The 22,532-nt window shown below is 44.2% G+C and overlaps 1 protein-coding gene across 1 annotated transcript in view; it reads right to left on the reverse strand.

The window, feature by feature from the left end:
* Positions 1 to 22,532, reverse strand: part of TICRR (TOPBP1 interacting checkpoint and replication regulator) — a 152,467-nt gene that overhangs the window by 34,363 nt on the left and 95,572 nt on the right. Inside the window, exons 16-18 of the mRNA XM_033920782.1 lie at positions 14,924 to 15,034; positions 6,540 to 6,689; positions 1,336 to 1,484 (exon numbers count right to left, since the gene is read on the reverse strand). Of these exons, the coding sequence (XP_033776673.1) occupies positions 1,336 to 1,484; positions 6,540 to 6,689; positions 14,924 to 15,034 (410 nt within the window). The remainder of the gene's footprint in view (positions 1 to 1,335; positions 1,485 to 6,539; positions 6,690 to 14,923; positions 15,035 to 22,532) is intronic.

Here is a 22,532-nt window from a genome sequence, read left to right on the forward strand (position 1 = left end):
TAATGCACGCGACTTTTCATCATGCGCTAACCTCCGCGCTGGCTGAAAAACTACCGCTTGCTAAAGAGGAGGCAGTAGCGGCTAGAGTGGCCGGCGGTTTAGCGCATGTTATTACACGCATTAAAACGCTAGCGCGGCTTTGTAAAAGGAGCCATAAGATTTGTCTATGAAGTACTAATAGGGAATTAATGATCCAGATGTATACATTTCACAAACAGTTAAATAGTTAATATGTGTACTTAAAAAACAAAACACACTGTTTATATTCCATAATGTTACCACATACATTATGCATTATACAAGTTTTCAGTATAACAAAAGATCAAAACAAAATTTTGGCTGGCTGGTGGTTTTTTTCCATTTTCATATTGTACTTCATTAATAAAAAATGTAAAATAAAAAATTGTCCACTCTATTGGTAGATTAGAAACGGTCAGAAATAATGCATGTTGCAGAACTCAACAAAAATGCCCACTCTGTGCAATTAAAAAAGCACAGTTCTTGAAATACTACAAGATAATTATATAGAGCAGTGTTCTTCAACCACCGGTCCGTGCACCGGTGCCGGTCCACAGAAATTTCCTGCCGGTCCACAGGGCCAGCATGTGCATCAGGCCCAAAACAGTGTTCTTCCACCGCCGGTCCATGGTGCGATCGATGCAGCGTTATCTTCGAACCAGCTCCCTCTTCCTCACTGATTCAGTGCACAAAGCCATGGGCAGTGGCTCCTATGCGCGTCCTGCGCCTGAACCCTTCTCTCTGACATTGCAACGTCAGAGGGAAGGCTTCCAGATGAGGCACGGGACGTGCAAGGAGCTGCTACCTGCAGCTTTGTGCACTGCATCAGTGAGGAAGAGGGAGCCGGCCTGAAGATAATACCGGGGGCGGCATAAAAGGGCCAGGCTGGAGGCCAGAAGGTAAGGCACAGCATGGAGGGAGAGAGACAACAAAGGTAGGGGGAATGATCTTATTTTTAAATTTAGTGTTTGAATTATGTTAATTTACATCTGCTGTCAGTGTGCTTTGTGAAGTTTAATTTTGTGGTTAACCATTATGTGTTGTTAATATGATTATATTGTGTATCTGTGAAAAATGAATGGAAAAAATAGTGTTACAATTAGTACTATTATGGGGGCGAGGTCTGGGGTGGAGATTGAGTAGAGATGAGTGGGGTCTGGCTCACGACTTAGCCCAGTGTTCTTCAACCGCCAGTCCACAGAATAATTCTTTTATTTCTGCCGGTCCATATGTGTAAAAAGGTTGACAAACACTGACAATAGAGTTCAGAATACTATGAATTCACTCAAATATAAATAACCATACATCATTCCTCACAGTGACCTGATTAACAATGGGTTCCATAGAAGTTGAAGAATTTCTTTTTAATTCTTTGATTCCAAACGGACTATTCATTCCAAGGACTGCTCCAAACAGAAGCCTTTTGGGAGACTTGACAGCATGAACTTCACGAGGAAATGTATTATCTATAGAAAATAAAAATATGATGCTAGTTCAACAGCAGACAGTTAGGTGTCTTCCAAAGGCAAAAGGAAACACGTGACAAAACTTATTCCCTGGTTTTCTCAAAATATATTTTGAACTGCAGTAATTAGTTTAGGCTGCCAAATAAACTTTCACAAAGGACCCTCTACAGCAGGGGTGCCCACACTTTTTGGGCTTGCGAGCTACTTTTAAAATGACCAGGTCAAAATGATCTACCAACAATAAAATTTTTTTATAAACACAGAGCACACTGAAAGGCAGAGAAAATGTTAATTATCATTCTTATTCTGTTTTTTTTCAAAGAGGTAAAGGCAGATGACTCTATGCAATGTCACCTCAGTAATAACCATACAAAAAATAGACAAATATACCCCCTTTCTTTTTACTAAACCGCGATAGCAGTTTTTAGTGCAGGGAGCTGCGCAGAATGCCCCATGCTGCTCTCGACGCTCATTGGCTCCCTGCACTAAAAACCGCTATTGCAGTTTAGTAAAAGGGAGCCATGCCCCCTTTCTTTCTGTCTCCCTGCTAACCCTTATTTCTTTCTCCCTGCCCTCCCCCAAGCCAGTAGGTTTGCTGCCGCCATCGGGGAACAGGCCTCCAAGCCACCGCCGCCCCAAGCTCTCCCTGCAGAAGCATCACGCTGACCAGCATTCTGCTCCCCAACGTCAATTCTGATGTCAGAGAGGAAGTTCCGGGCCAGCCAAGCAGAGATTGACATCAGCGCGACGCTTCTGCAAGGAGAGCTTGTGGTGACGGTAGGGAACGTCGGGGAGAGGAAGGCTGATGATCCCGGTAGATCGGGAGGGCAACATGAGTCTATCACAGAGCCCGGGATGGGCTCTGCAATCGATTCGCGCAATCAAATTGCGTTGCCTTCCCGATCTACCAGTCGATCGCGATCGAAGTATTGGGCACCCCTGCTCTACAGAATTTAGTTCAAGCAGAATTAGACGCATCTGTAGCACTTGCTTCCCAAAGTCAGATATGCCATTAACCCAATTTTGGTTAAAATGTCATTTGCTTCCTTTTGCTATTGAAAAACAGTACAGTTTAGACAAAGGTTGTCTCAAAGATATCATGGTGACTTCATGGTTAGTATGGTGACTTCATGGTTAGTCCAGTTAACATGTTACTTAACCTGTGGCAGGTGTTCTCCAAAGATAGCAGGATAGGAATACACATAGGTGATGTCATCCAATAGAGCCCAAGTGGGAAATTCTCTCTAGCACTTATTCTAGAACTTTTGAGCAAGTCTCACTCTGGGATGAATAAACTTGTGGATGAAGGTGAGCTAACTTTCTAAAGACTTAAAGTGGCAATGAGAGCAAAGAGTCAAATTTCTTCAAATAATGACAAACTTTTATTTCTATTGACTGGAGTAGCAGTTCAACAAATAACATACAATTGGAAAAATTATGACAGGTTAAATTACAACTTCTGGTGGAATTATGCCATATATAAAATGGAGCGTACATTTGCTACACAGAGAGGTTATTTTGGTAAATTTCAGAAGATCTGGGGACCATTAACAGACTTCTGTAATGAATGATACCATTTTCCCATAATAAGTTATTTGTTAAGAGGGGATGTGGGTGGGTATTATTTTAATTATCTCATAATATATATGAATTTATCAATATATTTTGTTGTATTTGTATGCAATTTTTTTTTTAGGGGAGGGGATGGGATGGGTGGGTTTACAATTTTAGTAGTAATTGTTATACATATTATGTATTACATAATTTATTCAAATAGTATAGTACATGACTATAGAATGATATGTTGTATGTACAGTGATGTATGAAGGTATATCAAGTGTGTATTTTATGAGATTGTATAACTTTATATATGGAACACTTGTTGTAGTATGAAAATGAATAAAATATTTAAAACAAAACAAAAAAGTGGCAATGCACTTTTATAGTGGTCCGTACCGGGGCTTAAGGGGATTTGCTCTGCTTCCCAATCTTTTCCTCTGCATCAGGAGATTCAGGGTATTATGCTCATACAGTGGCAGGTGCCGGATGGCACCTTTTTCATGCTCCATGGCAGTCCTGTACACCATCTGAAGTCACCGGTGGTGGACATGGTGGTCTTGGTTTCTTCTCTTACAGATGCCATGTATGACCTCTTGCGAGCTTCCGCCATGTCGCTGGTTTTTGGAGTGGCATCGCGCTGTACATTGTGGCTTCACGCTTGGTCGGCGGATACTGCGTCCAATGCTAAGTGGACAGAATTTCCCTTTATAGGGTCTTTCTTTTTTGGAGAGGACTTGGATAAGTCATTTGCCTGAGGATAGGCCCAGGCTGCTGGCTCGGGGTGGTGCTGCTCGTGGGCATGATTTCCGCTGCTTCTGCCCTACGTCAGGGGGGCCTCCCTTTTTCGGTCTCCATGGGATCTCTAGAGGCAGGTTCTTCCAGCGCATGCAGTCCTTTCGGGTGGCCCAATGACTCTTTGCCGGCGCCCATCTTGGTTCCGGTGGGCGCCTGACTGCGAGATTGTTATCCAAATTGGGCAGAGATCACGTTGGATCAGTGGGTTCTGGAGGTGATTCGGGATGCTATACTCTGGGGTTCGCCCGTTCTTTGCAGATCATTTTCTTGCTTCACCCTCGCAGGTGGCGTGGAAGCAGCAGGGCCTTTCGGCCGACCCTTCAGAGGTTGATTGGATCTCCAAGCGGTGGTTCATTTCCCCCTCAGGAGTGGGCACAGGTTGATACTCGATTTGCTTTGTGGTGCCAACGAAAGAAGGGACTTTTTGGCTTATCCTAGATTTTAAGGGGGTTACCAGGGCTCTTCACGTGCCATCCTTCCACATGGAACCTCTGCGGTCTGCGATTCTGCCGGTTCAGCCGGGGGAGTTTCTGTCCTCTCTTGATCTGACGGTGGCCTACTTGCACATTCCTATTTGGGCCTCCCATCATCACTTCCTGAGATTTGTGATCTTGGGGCAACACTATCCATTCTGTGCGCTCCTTTTGGTCTGGCTCCAGCTCCGCAGACATTCAACAGGGTGCTGGTTGTCATTGTGGCGGCGTTGCAAAATGAGGGCATTCTGGTTCATCCTTATCTGAGCAAAGTCATTCCAGGAGAGCGCCCGGGTCACAGCTTGGGTGGTGGAATTTCTGCAGTTGCTTGGATGGATTGTCGGCCTTTCCGAAAGTCGGTTGAATCCATCTCAGCGCCTGGAGCACCTAGGAGTTCTGTTCGACATCTCCTTGGGAAACGTCTTTCACCCAGAGGCCTGGGTATGCAAACTGCAATCTCAGATTCGCCTGCTTATGGCGTCCCGGTATCTTCGGGTGCAGGATTTTCTCCAAGTATGCGTACGCTATGGTATGCATCTTGGAATAAGAATGTTTTTAGTTTAGTCTTGAATTTGTCAAGTGAGTTTTTGTGGTGGAGTTGAGGGTGACATGGTGTTCCATAAGTTGGAGCTACAGCAGAGAAATTAGTATTTCTAGTATAGATAGAATTCCTTGAAAGAAGGTATGGTCAGTAAATTCTGATCAGCCGATCTAAGGGTCCGGGAAGAGCAATAGGGAATGATGAGTTTATCAAGGAAGGATGGGAGGTGCGAAAGTTTGATTTTGAAGAACAGCAGGAGTAACATGATCATATTTACCTACCTTAAAGATGAGTTTTATTGCCGTATTTTGAATGAGCTGCAGACGACGTAATTCTTTTTGGGTGGTTCCATTATATAGGGAGTTGCAGTAATACAAATGGCAGTGAATAAGGGTTGTGATGGCATCAGTATCGAGGATTGAGGTTAAAGAATAGATGAGCCGGAGTTTGTAGAAACAGCTTTTTACGACAGAGCTTATCTAGTCATGAAAGGTTAAATCTTTGTCTAGAATGACTGAGCAATTTTATTTTTGATTCCATTTTTAAAAGGCAGGATTTAACAGAGATTTGTCCATTTATCATTTGTTGTTCCTGATCGGAAAGAGTATACCAGAGGATTTATTTATATTGAGAGAAAGTTTGTTTGTATGGAACCAATCATTAATTTTGTCAAGTTTAGTGGGGGACCCTCAAGGAAGCCCCAGAAACTCTTAAAACCCACCAAATCTATTCCAACCCAATGTCTCCCATAGACAGTAATGAGATATACTAAGTGCTGCCATGTGCAGTGCCTGCATCAGCTACCACTGTATCTGAGGAAAGAAAAGCTTTTCTTCCTCAGACAAGCAAGCAGGATGTCTAGGGGCTTGTCCCTTCAGGCTGACTTTTAAACAGGCTGAAAAGCCTGAAATTCTCTACCCCACCAGTATCCACATGATTCTTCAAGGGGGGTGGTATGCAGACAGCAAGTGCAAGGTCTCCCAAACAGTGCGGGGCCAATTCCAGCCTATAGTCACCTGATGTGAAAAAGTCCAGGTGAGCAAACTCCCAGGGGTCAAACCGCAAGCCAATCCAAGTTTTAAGATAGGCTGGCCAGACATGTGCCCAACAGCAGTGTGGCCCGCCCAGCTATATATATCTCAGAACACTGAGTCCTGCAACTTTTCCCAGCCAAAGCTGTTGCAGGACTACTGGGAACCTCTATAGCAGTGGTTCCCAACCCTGTCCTGGAGGATCACCAGGCCAGGCCAGTCGGGTTTTCGGAATAGCCCTAATGAATATGCATGAGAGAGATCTGCATATAATGGAGTTGCCAGGCATGCAAATCTGCTCCATGCATATTCATTAGGGCTATCCTGAAAACCCGACTGGCCTAGTGGTCCTCCAGAACAGGGTTGGGAACCACTGCTCTATAGCACCTGAAGCCTCAAACAAATGTTAGATAAATCCCCAAAATAAGAAATGTAAACACAGCAGGTGAAAAGACACCTTGACTCGCATGCAGATGGAAAAAACTGAGAAGAGAGGGCAGTGCCCTGTAATGCAGGGAGGCAGAGTTGAAAATGTAGATGATGCCTTCTGTAGTACTCATGGGTGAAGTTACACTACCCATAGGTTCAGGATTCATGTGCTTTTTGCACTGGAATAAACAATATAAAAATTAAAAGTGTATTTCTTTGGATGTACCTGTTTGTTCAGAACTCCTCCATTCTAAGGATGCAGAACGTACTTTTCCCAGATTGCAAGACTTTGGCTGGGAGCAGGAATAGAAGGAACTTGAGTACTTTCTGCTAAGAGACAATTGTTTGATTCGAGGGCTTCTTCTTAATTCCATACCTGAAAAGCAAATTCTAACCTCAATTCATTGTAGTCTTAATGGCTTTAAAATTAATTTTTCTTAATACATGCAATGGTTACAGCAGCTGGCTAAGAATCAGGAAGTATGGATTCAAATTCCACTTCTCCGACAGACACACCTCATGAACATAGACAAATCCCTTTGTTCTTCATTGCTTTAGGTGCATACCTGAGGGCCTACCCTTTGCGAAGGGCCTTGAGAAGGGACAAGCCACTGCTAAAGGAGAGCAGAAGGAGACCACAGTAGGCGCAGAGGACAAACAGGACAGCAGGCACTGAGGACAGCCACAGCAAGGCAGGCGCAGAGGACAGCCACAACAGACCAGCAAGCAGGCAGCAATGGAAGCAGCAGATGGAAGCAAGATGTTGAGATATCCAGTTTTCTGCACTGTCTGCCATATGTATGACTACCTCCCCTCTGGGAGGAGGTCTTACATATGCGCTCGATGCGGAGAACTGGAGAGCCTGAAGAAACAAGTCAGACTCCTGGAGGGTAGAATACTGGAACTGGAGGCATTTCAGGCAGTGGAGAAGGGAGACAGAGGACACCATCGAGGAAGAAGTCCGAGAGCTGGAGAAGTTCATAGAGGAGGCATACATGGAGGCCGTGGAAAATCACCAGCAACAGCGGAACAACCGAAAGACACCTACAGAGAGTGTGGACCACCAGACGGACAACAGCAGCGAGAATGAAGGATATGGACCTGCGGCAGGAGAGATGGACATACACCAGGGACACGGACCTGCGGCTGGAGAACCAAGAGAAGACAGCAATCGTTGTGGGGGGACTCCATCATCAGACAAGTAGACAGCCACATAGTGGGAGGAAGACTGGATTGACTGGTGACCTGCCTACCAGGGGCCAAGGTAGAAGACATAGTGAGCTACATCGACAGGATCATCAACAGTGTGGAAGAAGAAGATATAGTGGTGGTGATCCATGTGGGGATGAACAATGTGAGCAACAGGAACTACAACAGGACCAGTTCCAGATGCTAGGAAAGAAATTGAAGACCAGAACGCAGAGGATAGCATTCTCGGAGATCCTGCCTGTACCCAGGGCTGATGAGAAGAGGCAGATGGAGCTGCAAGCAGTCAACGCGTGGATACGGCGCTGGTGTGAGGTAGGATTCCACTTCGTGCGCAACTGGACGACGTTCTGAAGGAAGAGCAAGCTATACAGGAAGGACGGACTCCACCTCAGCAGAGATGGAACGAGGCTACTTGCAAGCAACATCAAGAGAGAAGTTGAGAAGTTTTTAAACTAGGAAGAAGGGGAAAGCCAACAGTCGTCCGAAAGAGAGAGAGTCAATGGTTCGGGAACCGGTATACCCAGAGGATACAGTGCAAGAAGATAGAGGGAAAGACTCACCAGATCACAGGCAAGACAGATCGAAAAGGACACAAAAGGGAAGGAAATGCAAGAAAGAACATAAGCATTGCCTCTGCTGGGTCAGATCAGGGGTCTATTGTGTCCAGCAGACCGCACCCGCGGCGGCCCCCCAGGTCCGTGACCTGTAATTGGACCTTACCTAAGTCTTTCATCCTGAACTCAAGGACCCTTAGAAACAAGATGGGTGAATTAGAAGCTATGGCACAAAAAGATAACGTTGACATCATATGCATCACGGAAACCTGGTGGACTGAGGAAAACGTCTGGGACACTCTGCTACCGGGATACAAACTATACTGCAGAGATAGAGTGGCCCAAAAAAGGTGGGGGCATTGCCATATACGTCAAAGAGGGAATTGAATCTACTAGAGAACACGCCACAATTGACGGATAAGTTAGAGTCTCTATGGGTCAAAATTCCCGGAACAAATGGCCTGGAAACAAAGATTGGCATCTACTACCGTCCCACAGGGAAGTCTGAAGAAATTGACAGAGAAATGACGGACGAGATTAAACACAACTGCAAGGGAGGCAACTCAGTTATCATGGTGACTTCAACTATCCGGGAATACACTAGAACTTAGGCACCTCCGGCTGTGTTAGAGAAACCAAGTTTTTGGATGCTGCAGGCGATTGCTTCCTAGAACAACTTGTCAAGAAAAATACTAGAGGAAATGCAATTCTGGACTTAATTCTAAATGACTTGCGAGTATCGGCACAAGATGTAGAAGTAGAAGGGACGTTGGGAAACAGCGATTACAATATGATCTGCTTCGATCTGGACGCAGGGGAGAAACATTGGCCCAAAACCATAGCCATGGCACTGAACTTCCGAAAAGGGAATTTCAAAGCGATGAGACTCATGGTAGGGAAGAAGATTAAGAAGAGGATAAGCACTGTAAAAACGCTAGAGCAAGCTTGGTCCCTTTTTAAGGACACAGAGGCGCAAAATCTATATATACCGCGTATCAATAAGGGATCAAAGAGGAAAAAGGACAAAGAACTGGCATGGCTCACTGTAGAGGTGAAGGAAGTGATCAGAGACAAGAAAACTTCGTTTAAGGCAGTGGTTCCCAACCCTGTCCTGGAGGAACACCAGGCCAATTGGGTTTTCAGGCTAGCCCTAATGAATATGCATGAAGCAAATTTGCATGCCTATCACTTCCATCATATGCAAATCTCTCTCATGCATATTCATTAGGGCTAGCCTGAAAACCTGATTGGCCTGGTGTTCCTCCAGGACAGGGTTGGGAATCACTGGTTTAAGGAATGGAAAAGGTCAAAAACGGACGAAAACTGGAACAAGCACAAACAACATCAACGCAGGTGCCATAAGGCGGTAAAAGGGGCAGCAGTACTCCAAAGTAAACAGATTGAAATCTTTAAGTCTAACCCCATATGCCTTATGATGAAGACCACATACCATTTTAGTAGCCTTCCTATGGACCGACTCCATCCTTTTATATCATTTAAAGGTGCGGCCTCCAGAATTGTACACAATATTCTAAATGAGGGTCTCAAAGTCTTATAAAGGGACATCAATACCTCCTTTTCTCCTACTGGCTATACCTCTCACTATGCAACCTAGGCATCCATCTAGCTTTCACTGTCACCTTTTCAACCTGTTTTGGCTACTTTAAGATCATTACATACAATCGCACCAAATGTCCCGCTCTTTCTGTCGTGCACAAAAGTTCTTCACCCCCTAAACTGGTATTGCTCCCTTGGGTTTTTGCAGCCCAAATGCATGACCTTGCATGACTTAAAAGGAGAAATTAGGTTCTTACCTGCTAATTTACTTTAATTTAGCTTCTCCAGACCGGTAGAGGTTAATCTTTACAAGTGGGTATATATCCCAATCAAGACCAGCAGGTGGAAACTGAAAACAAAACTGTGGAATAGTACATAAGAGATACCTTACCCTAGAACTAAGAACTGGAAACAGAAATAAACAATACTCCGAACAGGAGTAATAACTAACATACCCAAATGCTATTGGAAAAAGCACACTTACCATAACGGGTGTTATCCAGGGACAGCAGGCAGATATTCTCAACATGTGGGTGATGTCACCGACAGAACCCCCTAGCGGACGTTTTCGCAAGCAAACTTGCTTGAAGACCTTCAAGCTTGCGATTGGCCTGCGCATGCGCGCGAGCTCCTCCCGCCCGATCTAGGGCATGCGTCTCCTCAGCGTGGCCTCAGTTCAGATAGCTAGCAAAGAAGCCAACCATGGGGAGGTGGGTGGGTTGCAAGAATATCTGCCAGCTGTCCCTGGATAACACCCGTTACAGTAAGTAACTGTGCTTTATCCCAGGACAAGTAGGCAGCATATTCTCAACATGTGGGAGACATCCAAGCTAACCAGAATGGGATGGTGAGAGGATTGGCAAATTAGGAGAACAGATGTTGCAACAAGGACTGGCCAAAGTGGCCATCATGCCTGGAGAAAGCATCCAGACAGTAGTGAGAGGTGAATGTATGAACCGAGGACCAAGTGGCAGCCTTACAGATTTCCTCAATGGGAGTTGAGCGGAAGAGAGCAACAGATGCTGCCATCGCACGGACCTTGTGGCCTGTGACCCAACCCGGCAGGGAGAGACCAGCCTGAGTGTAACAGAAAGAAATACAAGCGGCCAACCAGTTAGAAATGGTCTGCTTAGAGACAGGGCGACCCAAGCGATTAGGATCAAAAGAGAGGAACAGCCGGGCAGCCGAACGGTGAGGAGTGGGGCGCTTCAAGTAGAAGGCCAGCGTACGCTTACAATCAAGAGAATGCAGAGTCACTTCTCCAGGGTGAGAATGGGGCTTCGGAAAAAACACAGGAAGAACAATGGATTGGTTGATGTGAAACTCAGAAACAATCTTAAGCAAGAACTTAGGATGGGTACGGAGAACCACTTTATCATGATGGAAGAAAATAAAAGATGGGTCTGCCACCAAGGCTTGAAACTCACTGATCCGACGGGCAGAAGTGAGAGCAATAAGAAACACAACCTTCCAAGTAAGATACTTTAAGTGAGCCCACGCGGGGTTTCATCAAACGAGCAAGGACCACGTTAAGATCTCAAACCACAGGAGGTTTAAGGGGCGGATGAACATGGAAACGGCCCTTCATGAAGCGGGAAACCACAGGATGAACAGAAATAGGCTTCCCGTCAATCAGCTGATGAAAAGCAGTAATGGCATTAAGGTGGACTCGAACCGAAGAGGACTGGAGTCCAGCGCCAGACAAGTGTAACAGATAATCGAGGACAGCAGACAAGGAGGCAGAGATCGGCTCCAGCTGCCGAGTAGCTCACCAGGAAGAAAAGCGGGTCCACTTCTGAAGGTAACACTGGCGAGTGGACTCCTTCCGAGATGCCTCCAGGACATCCAGCACAGACTGGGAGAAATGGAACGAGGGCATTAAGTCTCGATGAACCAAGCCGTTAAGTGCATAGACTGAAGGTTGGGATGAAGAAGAGAACCTTGACTCTTCGTAAGTAGAGAAGGCAAAACAGGAAGAAGAAGAGGCTCCCTGGAACTGAGTTGCAACAGAAGGGAGAACCACGGCTGTCTGGGCCACCGAGGAGCTATCAGAATCATGGTGGCACGCGTGGACTTGAGCCTGACGAGAGTCTTCAGAATCAGAGGGAATGGAGGGAACGCATTCGCCTCGAGACTGAGAGAGGTGCAAACCCTGGAGCAGAAGTGGGGCAACTTGTAATTGAGGGGGGACACGAATAGATTGATATCTGGAGTCCCCCAACGTGCAAACACCTGACGCAGAGTCAAGGAATGGATGGACCACTCATGAGGCTGCAGAAGACGACTCAACTTGTCCGCCAGACAATTGTGCCAGCCCTGAATGTAGACTGCCCGAAGGAATATGTTGTGGCGGATGGCCCATTCTCAGAGCCACATCGCCTCTTGGCACAGGAACCCCGTGCCCCCCTGTTTGTTGATATAATACATGGCGACCTGGTTGTCCATGCAGACCAGGACCACTCGGTCGCGAAGCAGGTGACAGAAAGCCTTCAGGGTGAGGAAAATCGCTCAAAGATCCAGCAGATTGATGTGACAAAGGCGGTTGTTACTGGACCAAAGACCCTGAATGCGAAGACCATCTAGATGAGCCCCCCAAGCATAGGTCGACGAGTCCATCGTGAGGACCATATGCGGAGGGAGGGCATGAAACAGAAAACCTCTGGAAAGATTGGAAGAGAGCATCCACCAACGGAGAGACTTTTTCAACAAAGGAGTCACGACAATGAGTCGAGAGACAGGGTCTCGATCCTAGTTCCATTGAGACGCAAGAGTCCATTGAGGAATACGGATGTGAAGTCTGGCAAAAGGAGTCACGTGAACCGTAGAGGCCATGTGACCTAGGAGGACCATCAGGAGCCGAGCCGGGGCCGAGGATAGATGGGCCACCCTCTGGCATAAACAAACAAGGGCCTGTTGACGAGGCCGAGGCAAGAAGGAGCGGAGACGAACCGTGTCCAGGACTGCTCCGATGAACTCCAGAGACTGGGACAGACAGAGGTGGGACTTGGGTAAGTTCACCTCGAAGCCAATACTCTGAAGGAGCAAGATGGTCTGATTCGTGGCTCGCAGGACTTCGAGGCGCAAGGACGCTTTGATCAACCAGTCGTCAAGGTAGGGAAACACCTGCAGGCTGCAGAGACACAGGGCCGCAGCTACCACGACTAGACATTTCGTGAAAACACACGGAGAGGCCGCTAGGTGAAGGGAAGAACACGATACTGGAGGTGGAGATCCCCCACCCGGAATCTCAGATACTGGCGAGAGGCCGGGTGTATTAGAATGTGTGTGTACGCTTCCTTGAGGTTCAGTAAACACAGCCAGTCCCCCTCGTCCAAGAGGGGGGTACAAGGTAGGAAGGGTGAGCATTCTGAACCGTTCCCTGACCAGAAACTTGTTCAGAGAACGGAGGTCCAGGATCGGACGCAGATCCCCCATCTTCTTGGGTACCAGAAAGTACCGGAAATGGTCCGGAAGAACCTCCTCGACCGTCCAAAGGCAAAGAAGGGCCTGAGCTTCCCGCAGAAGGAGAGGCAGTTGAGACCGGGCCGAAGGAAACCTTCTTGGAGGAAGGTCCGGGGGTACATGACTGAAATGAGGAGTACCCCTCCTGGATGATGGAAAGCACCCAACTGTCGGTGGTAAGACTTTCCAACTGGGTGTAGAAATGATGGAGACTCCCCCGATGGGGAGGGGAGAAGTCTCCAGAAGGAAGGGACCCCGAAGGCTCATACCGGAATTGTCAAAAAACGGCCCAGGCTTCACCTTCTGGTCATTTAGAATGATTCCAATGGTGGATTAAGATTACAAGCTTTCAGTGAAACCATGTAGAGGTCTGAGTCTTCTCATGAGAAATAGAGAAAATTGAAAAACAGGAATGAGTCCTACAAAGACAAATGACATTAGCAGGAATCAATATACTATCGGTCCTCATCAAGCGAAAACTGCTCCCCATACAAAAAATTATCGTCCCAAAGAGACCCTCGGCCGTTTGGACGAGAGGGGAGGAGACGGGGACAAAAACCGGCACTGAGGGGGGCCAAGCTAGAGTGGAAGCAGCCACCTGAAGAATAAGCCTTAGCATAAGGCTAAAGACAAAATCGGGGGAAAAAACGCTGGTCAGCCCAATGGGACTCATTGCCAAAGCAGAGAACCCAACACAAACCTGCCCCTGTCTCTCCAAAACAGGGGGAAGGTCAACTGAGGTAGCAGACAAAATGGAGGCAAAGCCCGCCGAGAAAAACGCCCCGAAGCGGCTGAAAGGCCTGAACCGCCCCAACCGCTAAAGTAGGCAAGCCGGCAGCAGCGGTAAGGAAGTCCCCAGCAGCTTCGGTGGTAAGAGAAACCTGATTTCCCTGACCATTAGTGGCTGAGGAAAGCCCTGTGTGGGCGGCGAGAGAAGCCCGGGCTTCTCTGCTGTCAGCTGACGAGAATTCCCCTTTGCGGCAGCCGGCTCACTGCAAGCACCGCATTGAACTCACATCTGGAGCACAATGAGCACTTTTTCACTTTAAAAGTGCTCATTGTGCAATACGCGACCTAGCTAAGGAAAGAGTGCCAGTTAACAATAAACAAGTACAGTCAAATTGAAGACTTCCCTTCAGAGCGGCACTGCCTCAGGATTTTTATTTTCTGTCAGAACAGACTCTCCATCTGGCTCTCTAAGTCATATGCCTTGAGGTATCAGTGGCAAGGCTTACAGCTAATGCACCTCTACAAAATTTTGGGGAGGTGGAGGAAATGGGGGCGAGGGACTCAACTCGTGACCTGTCGAGTGTGACACCCCCGAGGTCGGTCGGTCGGACCTCCATAAGGGCCCCCCCCCAAGCTCAGTCCGTCACCAGACGGGGACAAGAAGGCCACTAAACAACTTCCAACAGGTCTACACTAACCCAGGGAAGACTGGCAACAGCTTACCACATCTGCTTGGAGACTGAGAACAGACTGAATATATTAAGGAGAAGCACAGCTACTTGTATTACAGCCAAATTGTTTTGTCTCAGTCTCCACCTGCTGGTCATAGTGAGCTGTTACCCATCAGTGAACCGGGCCGGTCTGGAGAGTTGCTAAAGCAGTAATGCTTTTTGTGTGAAAACTCCAGAGCTGTTATTTTTGGTGGATAAGCCACAGTAGTTAGTCTTAACAGGTGATACAGATTTTTAAGACATTTGTGATGGAGAAAAGGTTTTACATTTATCTTACTAGCTTGTAAACATCATTGTCCTGCCTCACCTCAATAAGAAAGTAAACCTACAGTCACCACATTTTAACCATTTGTAGGCCACATACTCACCTCCTGGCATTCTCTCTGGAGATTCTTCAACAACACCAAAATCTGATCCAAGATCTGAGCCTCTGAAGAGGACAGAAGTAAACAGTTCATGGTTATTTGAAGAAACAGAAGCTGTGTTCAAAGTATCAATGTATTTATTTCTTAGATCTATATCATCTTTTGATTTTCTTCCTCACCCTCTTGTGTCATAGTATTTTCTATATTTTTAAGCTTTCTCAAAATAAAAGGAGAAATTAGGTTCTTATCTATTAATTTTCTTCTGTTTAGTCCCTCAAGACTGGCACAAAGCAGATGGGTCTATGTTCCTCTGCCAGCAGGTAGAGACAGATACTTTGACTTCTGGCAGTAGTACAAGTGGGCTGTGCAGTCCCATCTACAATTAGTCTGACAAATAGCCAAGCAGAAACTAACTAGGTTGATTTGGTTTTAAATTTCTTTATTCATTTTTTCATATTACAACAAGTGTATCAGAAAAATACATATAATCTTATAAACACACACTTGATTTTCCTTCATGAACTAGGTTGAAAATACATACATACCAACTCCACTCTCACATAGAGAAGACAAAGTAAGTGTCTGGATTATACCTGTAAACACTGTTGGATACTGATTAGAACAAGCACCTTCAAAAAGACACCACAGTTCGGCAGCTAAACCACATAAATCAAATGCCGCTGCTCTTGTAATATTCCCCAACAACAATACAAAAGGATACTGCAGAAAAAAAAGTTACCGATACTCTTCACGAAAAATCACTGAATAAAATAACAGGGCGTTGTCTGTGATGGTCTGTAGGGAACTAAAAAAGAAAATTAGTAGGTAAGAACCTAATTTCTCCTACTTTAGTGTCCCTCCAGACCGGCATACAACTGATGGGACATACCAAAGCAGTACCCATCATGGGTGGGGCCCTGAAAGGCATCCACAAGAACATGCTCACCCAACACCGCATCCCAATGCGCATGAACGTCCACATGGTAGTGGCAAACAAAGGAATGGAGAGAAGATTTGGTGGTGACACCAGGAAGTATTTCTTTACAGAAAGGGTGGTGGATCACTGGAACAAACTACCGGTGCAGTGATCAAGGCCACTAGCGTGCTCGACTTTAAGAATAAATGGGACATCCAAGTGGGATCTCTACGTGGGTCAAGCAGCACTCTGACTTAATGGGGTGGGACAGTAGAGTGGGCAGACTTGATGGGCTATAGCCCTTTTCTGCCGTCATCTTTCTATGTTTCTAAGAACAAACTGCACCTTTACAGATATCCACCGGAGGCACAAGAGAAGATTCTACCCATGAAGCTGCCTGACACCGAGTGGAATAAGCCTTGAGAAATTCCGGAACAGGCTTTGATGGAAGAAGGTACATGGAAGCAATAGTCTCCTTGATCCAGCGCGCAATGGAAGTCTTGGAAGCGCCGTCCCCCTTACGAGGACCCGCCAAGAGGACAAAAAGATGATCTGACATTTGGAACTCCTGGGTCCGCTGAACATAAGAGCGATGGACCCTACAGACTTCCAACTTGCACAACTGCCTCTGTAACGAGGAACTCTCCCAACTACCTAAAACTGGGACGACCTCGGACTGGTTGACATGAAAAAGCGAGACCGCCTTTGGCAGAAAGGAAGGAACAGAACGCAGCACAACCCGCTCCCTAGAAAACTCCAGGAAGGGAGGCCTACAAGAGAAAGCCTGCAATTCAGAAACTTATCTCACAGAAGTAATGGCCACCAGGAACACTGCCTTGAGCGTAAGATCCTTTAATGAGCAGGGACAGTGAAAGATTAGAGAAACTGGGCCTCTTCTCCCTCAAACAGAGGAGATTGAGAGGGGATATGATCCAAACATTCAAGGTACTGAAGGGGATAGATTTAGTAGATAAGGACAGGTTGTTCACCACCTCCAAGATAGGGAGAATGAGAGGGCACTCTCTAAAGCTGAAAGGGGATAGATTCTGTACAAACGTAAGGAAGTTCTTCTTCACCCAAAGAGTGGTAGAAAAGCTGGAACGCTCTTCCGGAGGCTATTATAGGGGGAAAACACCCTCCAGGGATTCAAGACAAAGTTAGACAAGTTCCTGTTGAACAAGAACGTGCACTGTTAGGGCTAGTCTCGGTTAGGGTGCTGGTCTTTGACCAGAGGGCCGCTGTGTGAGCAGACTGCTGGGCATGATGGACCACTGGTCTGACCCAGCAGCAGCAATTCTTATGTTCTTATGAACCCAGGGTCTCAAAACATCCATGTCAGACACCCGAAGCCAAGCCAGTCTATGCACAGTCACCGACATGGCCGCTGCTCTTGAGGTGAGCTCAAAAGAGTCATACGTAGAACGGACCATGTATTTTCAAAGCTGCAGAACAGAAGAATTAAGCTGTTGAAAACCTTTAGCTTTTCGAGCATGGATGTATGTCTGGTAACCAGAGAACTGCTTGACGAGATGCTTAAGGTAGCAGGAGAAATAAAAATAATTTCCTGCTCTATTCGCTAGCATTGAGTTTTGGTAAAGGTGGTGCCCAAACTTATCCATGGTACGTCCCTCTCAACCAGGAGATGCAGCTGCATAGTCATAGGCTGATGAATACTTTTTCAAAGTGGACTCTACTACCAGGGATTGATGTCGTAGTTGTGATTTATCAAATCCCGAAAGAGGAATTACTTTATAAAGAGACTCTCAACTTTTTAGGAGCAACTGGAATGGTGAGGAGAGTCTCAATGGTCTTATAAAAAGTCTCACGCAAGATGTCATGTAAGGTTAACTTGAGCATCTCCCTAGGAGGCTGATCATAATTAAGAGTTTCTAAGTATTCTTTTCTGTACTTGGAGGCAGCCTAGCCTCTAAAGTAACAGAGAGATCCTTCCCCATTTCACAAATTAATTTTGAAAGTGAGATTTTTTTCTTTCAGTCGGGAAGCTCTAGTGGGAGAACCTGATGCCAGAAGAACCCTCAGCCTCTGTTGTCAATGGGGTCGCTGGATCTGAGTCTCCTAACAAGTCAGAGTCCTGCAACATCAAAGGGGAGCGCTGATGAGATCGGCGTCGATCTGGCGTGGAGGTGTTGGTATGCTTGTGCTTGTGAGACACTTTACCAGACTTGACAGGTGTGGTAGTTCTCGATGACTGGGTGGATAGAGTTCAGTGTTGAGATGAATGCTTTGACAATTGTGTTGTAGACCGGGAACTGCGAGACAAACCTTGACATCATGTCAGAGGTACATCAACGGTGCCGGTGGTTGGTGTCGTGATATGCCCAGACTGTACTGCACCGGAGGAGTCGGTGTCCGACACCGGGAGAAGCTGTGTCAGAAACAACATTGAAAATGCTCTCCAATCTCTTCCCTAAGCAAGGCATCTATTTTTTTTGCTTAAGGGGTTAGCACCAGTATGGAAGGCGAAGGCTTTTTTCACTGGTACCAAAGGTGCAGTGGGCACGGTCCAGTGATGAGGAAGCCGATGTAGAGGCACTTACCGAGACTGGGACCGTGCGCTACGGGACTTTTTGCGAGGTCGGCAATGACTTGACAATGCAGCTTTGACCTGCATCCCAGAGGGGGAAGAAGGCTTCTTAGCCAGTTTACTCAAAGAGATGGTATATTGCGACACCAGAATCAGTGCCGGGTGCCGAAGTTCTCGGTGTCATCTAGTCGGTGACGATTTCGGCATCCCCTCCATGGCATCACTGAAAAGCTGCCGCTACTGTAGAAGACGATTCTTCAAAATTCTTTTTTGTAAAGAAGAGTATGCACGTGCAAGTTTCAGGACGGTGCTCGGATCCCAAACACTGGAGACACCAGCGGTGAGGGTCAGTCATGGAAATAGCTCGAGCACAGCGACGGCACTTTTTTAAAACCCAAGGCTAGGGTTGTGACATGGACGGGAATACCGCCTCTGCTAAATTAAACGTGATGGCTGAGGTGGAGAAAGAGGCCCCGCTGGTTCAAAAGCTTGCCAATGGCGAAGAAGAAAAAATAAGTAGAAAAATAAATAGAGAAAAGTGACCGAAAGTCACAAACCGCGAGAGCGGAAAGGCAGCAAAAAAATTTTCAATGACTATTGAAACGTGACTTCTTAGCTCTGCAGAAACTAAGAAACGGAGGGACCGTGTGCCTACGTCGGGCAGGAAGGCATTCGTGCATGCGCAGTGCAGGCTATCGCGAGCTTTCTGAAAGTAAAGTGGCGTAGCACTTTTAAAGTGTCCGTACCGGGGCTCTGTCGGTTGCGTCAACCCATATGTGAGAATATAATGCCTGCTTGTCTTGTGATGACAAGTTCTTCGGTCTGTGGAAAACGAAGAACTGAATAACCACTAGCCGATGTTGGTCGGGAAGACACTTGTGCATGCAGTCTCAAAGCTTTGCAAAAGCTTAAAGCGACAGTAAACTTTAGCACTGTCTGTACCGGGCTCCCTGGATGACGTCACCCACATGTAAGAACATGCTGCCTGCTTGTCCTAGGAAAAACAGCCATTCCCTCCAAAGAGATTTTAAATAGAAGCAGCTTTCAAATAAACAACCTGTCCTCAAGAATGAGAAGGAAGTCAAATTACTAACAGTTGTCTCAAAACTGTTTTTACAATTGTTCTCAAGGTGACACAGAGAAACCCTCATCCCAGTGAAGACCTGCATACCAAGGTATTCTCAATCTGATACAAGGAAAAGCATTACAGATGTCGCACATGTCCAAAATCTCACTATTTGCTTTAAATTAAGCCCTTTCATTAATAAAACAAGCAAAAATAAAAAATTAAAAAAAGCTTTTAATTAAAAACTATCAAGTGAAAAGGAAGTACTTATCCGGCTCTTAATTTGTTTCCTGAAGCAGTCTGTTAGAAACCTGCTTGTGGAGTGGTGTTCTCAGTCACTTTTTAGTTAGTCAGTTTATAGTGACCTAAAGCCAAACAAATACACATTTAAAATAATTAGTCTATTAGTTTTGAGTAGAAAATAGTATCTTTTTTGCAGCTTATAATGCTTAAACAAGAAGAACAAATCTAATATACACGACCTACAGATCAAAGAAGCTGCTGGTATAATGTCATCACTTAACAAAAGGTGGGTGCGGTTAGGCAATGGAATCAGCCCATCTGTAACTGCCAACTATTCAGAAAGCATTAGGGATTTAAAGACAAAATTAGGCATTTCTTGAAGCAAATGGCAGGCAACAAGGGAATTATGAAATGGTCCTTTATGGCCTTCATGCCACATAAAATTAAGTAAGGTCCCAAGAGACTGATTTTAAGGCAATGAAATTCAAAAGACATAGAAAACATGACAATGACAACACTATTCATCTAGACTAGTGATTGTTAACCTTTTTTGAGTCACGAACCCCTTTAAGAATCTGATGAAAGCTATGGACCCCCTTTCCCAGAAATATTCAAATAAACGCAACTTTGCATGCAATGAATATAATGTACTGTACTCTATTTATCAAAATTTGATTGTCTTATATATATATATATAACATACACAAAGTATTATAACATTTTCCCATAATAAGATATTTGTTAAGCGGGGATGTGGGTGGGTATTATTTTATTTTTCTCATAATATGTATGAATTAATTAATATTTTTGATGTATTAGGTTAGATTTTCTGAAACAGGTAGGGAGTGTGGGTTTTCTATTTTAATTATAATTGTTGGCTTGGAGCGCGCACGATATGGCAGCCTAACCGCAGCGCTCCCGTATCCAGGCAACAAACGGAACAAAAATAAAACTTTCACTTTTTCAAATCGCCACTAAAAATATATAAAACAACGTCGGAGATGGCAAGCATGAAGCAGGGGAAAGCTGAAAAACCTTCAACTTCAGGAATATCAGCAAAAAGAACAAAAGTTACTCCCCTGTCACCATCGAGTGCACCGTTCCCGATGGAGACTGAAGAACTGACTGAAAAATCTGATATAATGACTGAACTCTTCAAAATAAAACTAATGCTGACTGAAAATGCCAATAAAATAACTGAAGTAAAAGAAGAACTTCTCAACATGAAACAAGAGATCCAAACGGAGAGACTGAGAATGACAGTGCTGGAAGAAAAAATGGAGAGGTTTGATTCCTTCACACAGGAATATGACAAAGATAAAAAAGAAATAACAGCTTTAAAAAATCAAATGGTGGACATGGAGAATAGAGGAAAAAGAAAGAACATCAGAATTTTGGGGCTGGCTGAAAATATTGAAGGGGGAGATCCTGTGCAATTCCTGGAAAATCTTTTGCCTAAACTACTTCAGCTCAATTCAAAATGGCCGTTAGAAATTGAAAGAGCCCACAGAATCCCCACAAGAAAGCCAGTAAATCAGGCTGCTCCAAGACCTTTGATATTCAAGGTTTTAAGATATCAACAAGCTCAAGAAATATTAAAAATGGCAAAAGCAAATAAAAACTTGAACTACAAAGGATCAAAACTGATTTTAGTTCCGGATTTTGCTAGATATACAGCAAACATAAGAAAACAATTCCTCACATACAGACAGCAGCTGAAAGAAAAAGGATACATATATGGACTATATTATCCATCTACTATGAGAGTATCCAGTGGAAATAAATCCATATACTTTCAAGACCCTGCAAAACTGAAAGAATTTTTGACACAAAAAGATCCTATATTCACATAAAAAAAAAAATAAATAACTATGCTGAAGAAAGATAGAAGAAAGAAGAAAGAAGAAACAAGAAAGGACATGGAAAAAAAAAATAACTATGCTGAAGGAAAAAAAAAGAAGAAAGAAGAAAGAAGAAATAAGAAAGGACATGGAAAAAAGGGAAAAGAAAGAAGATTATTAAAAAAAAAATTAATTAAGAAATAAGAAATGATACTAACTGGAAATATTTTTACTGATATACTGAATGCAATAATATAATATTATTTTATTAAATTAATTATTAATAATATATTAGCATCTATATTCATTAATATTAATAGGAAAAAAAAAAAAATTATATAAAAAAAAAATATATATAAATATAATATAAAAATTATTAAATTATTATAAATTTATTTATATAATACATAATTTAATCAAATATAGAATTTATTCAATTATATAGCATATTAACTTATTATGATTAATGAATAATGAAACGAATTACAATGTTTTTATTATTAAAAATATTGAAAAGAAAATTAGTTACTGTTATATTGAGAATAATATATAAAAATGAAATATATTAATTTATTATAAAAACAATATTTTAATTCTATGTAAGAAAATTATAATTTTATGAAATATATACAAGAAAAAAATTTGAATATTGAAAGGATTAATTAATAAAATAGATATCTATTATAAAATTTTTATTTTTTATTTTTAAATCTTTATTCATTTTTTTGTGTTACAACAAGTGTTACAAATAAACTCAATAGAAACTTAAATACACACTTGACTAACTCATATATTAATATCAAGTATAAAAGAACAAAACAACATGACGGCCTCCTAGCCACACAAGCTGCAAGACTGGATAACCAAATCTCCAACCTTCTGATGACCACCCCAGACTATAAGACGTTCAGAAAAGAAATAAAAACCACACTTTTCAAGAAATTCCTAAAACAGAAATAAAAACACGACCACTAAAAGCCCTCAAGTTCTTCATATTACCT

The sequence above is a fragment of the Geotrypetes seraphini genome, chromosome 14, assembly GCF_902459505.1.
Source record: "Geotrypetes seraphini chromosome 14, aGeoSer1.1, whole genome shotgun sequence".
NCBI classification, from domain to species: Eukaryota; Metazoa; Chordata; class Amphibia; order Gymnophiona; family Dermophiidae; genus Geotrypetes; species Geotrypetes seraphini.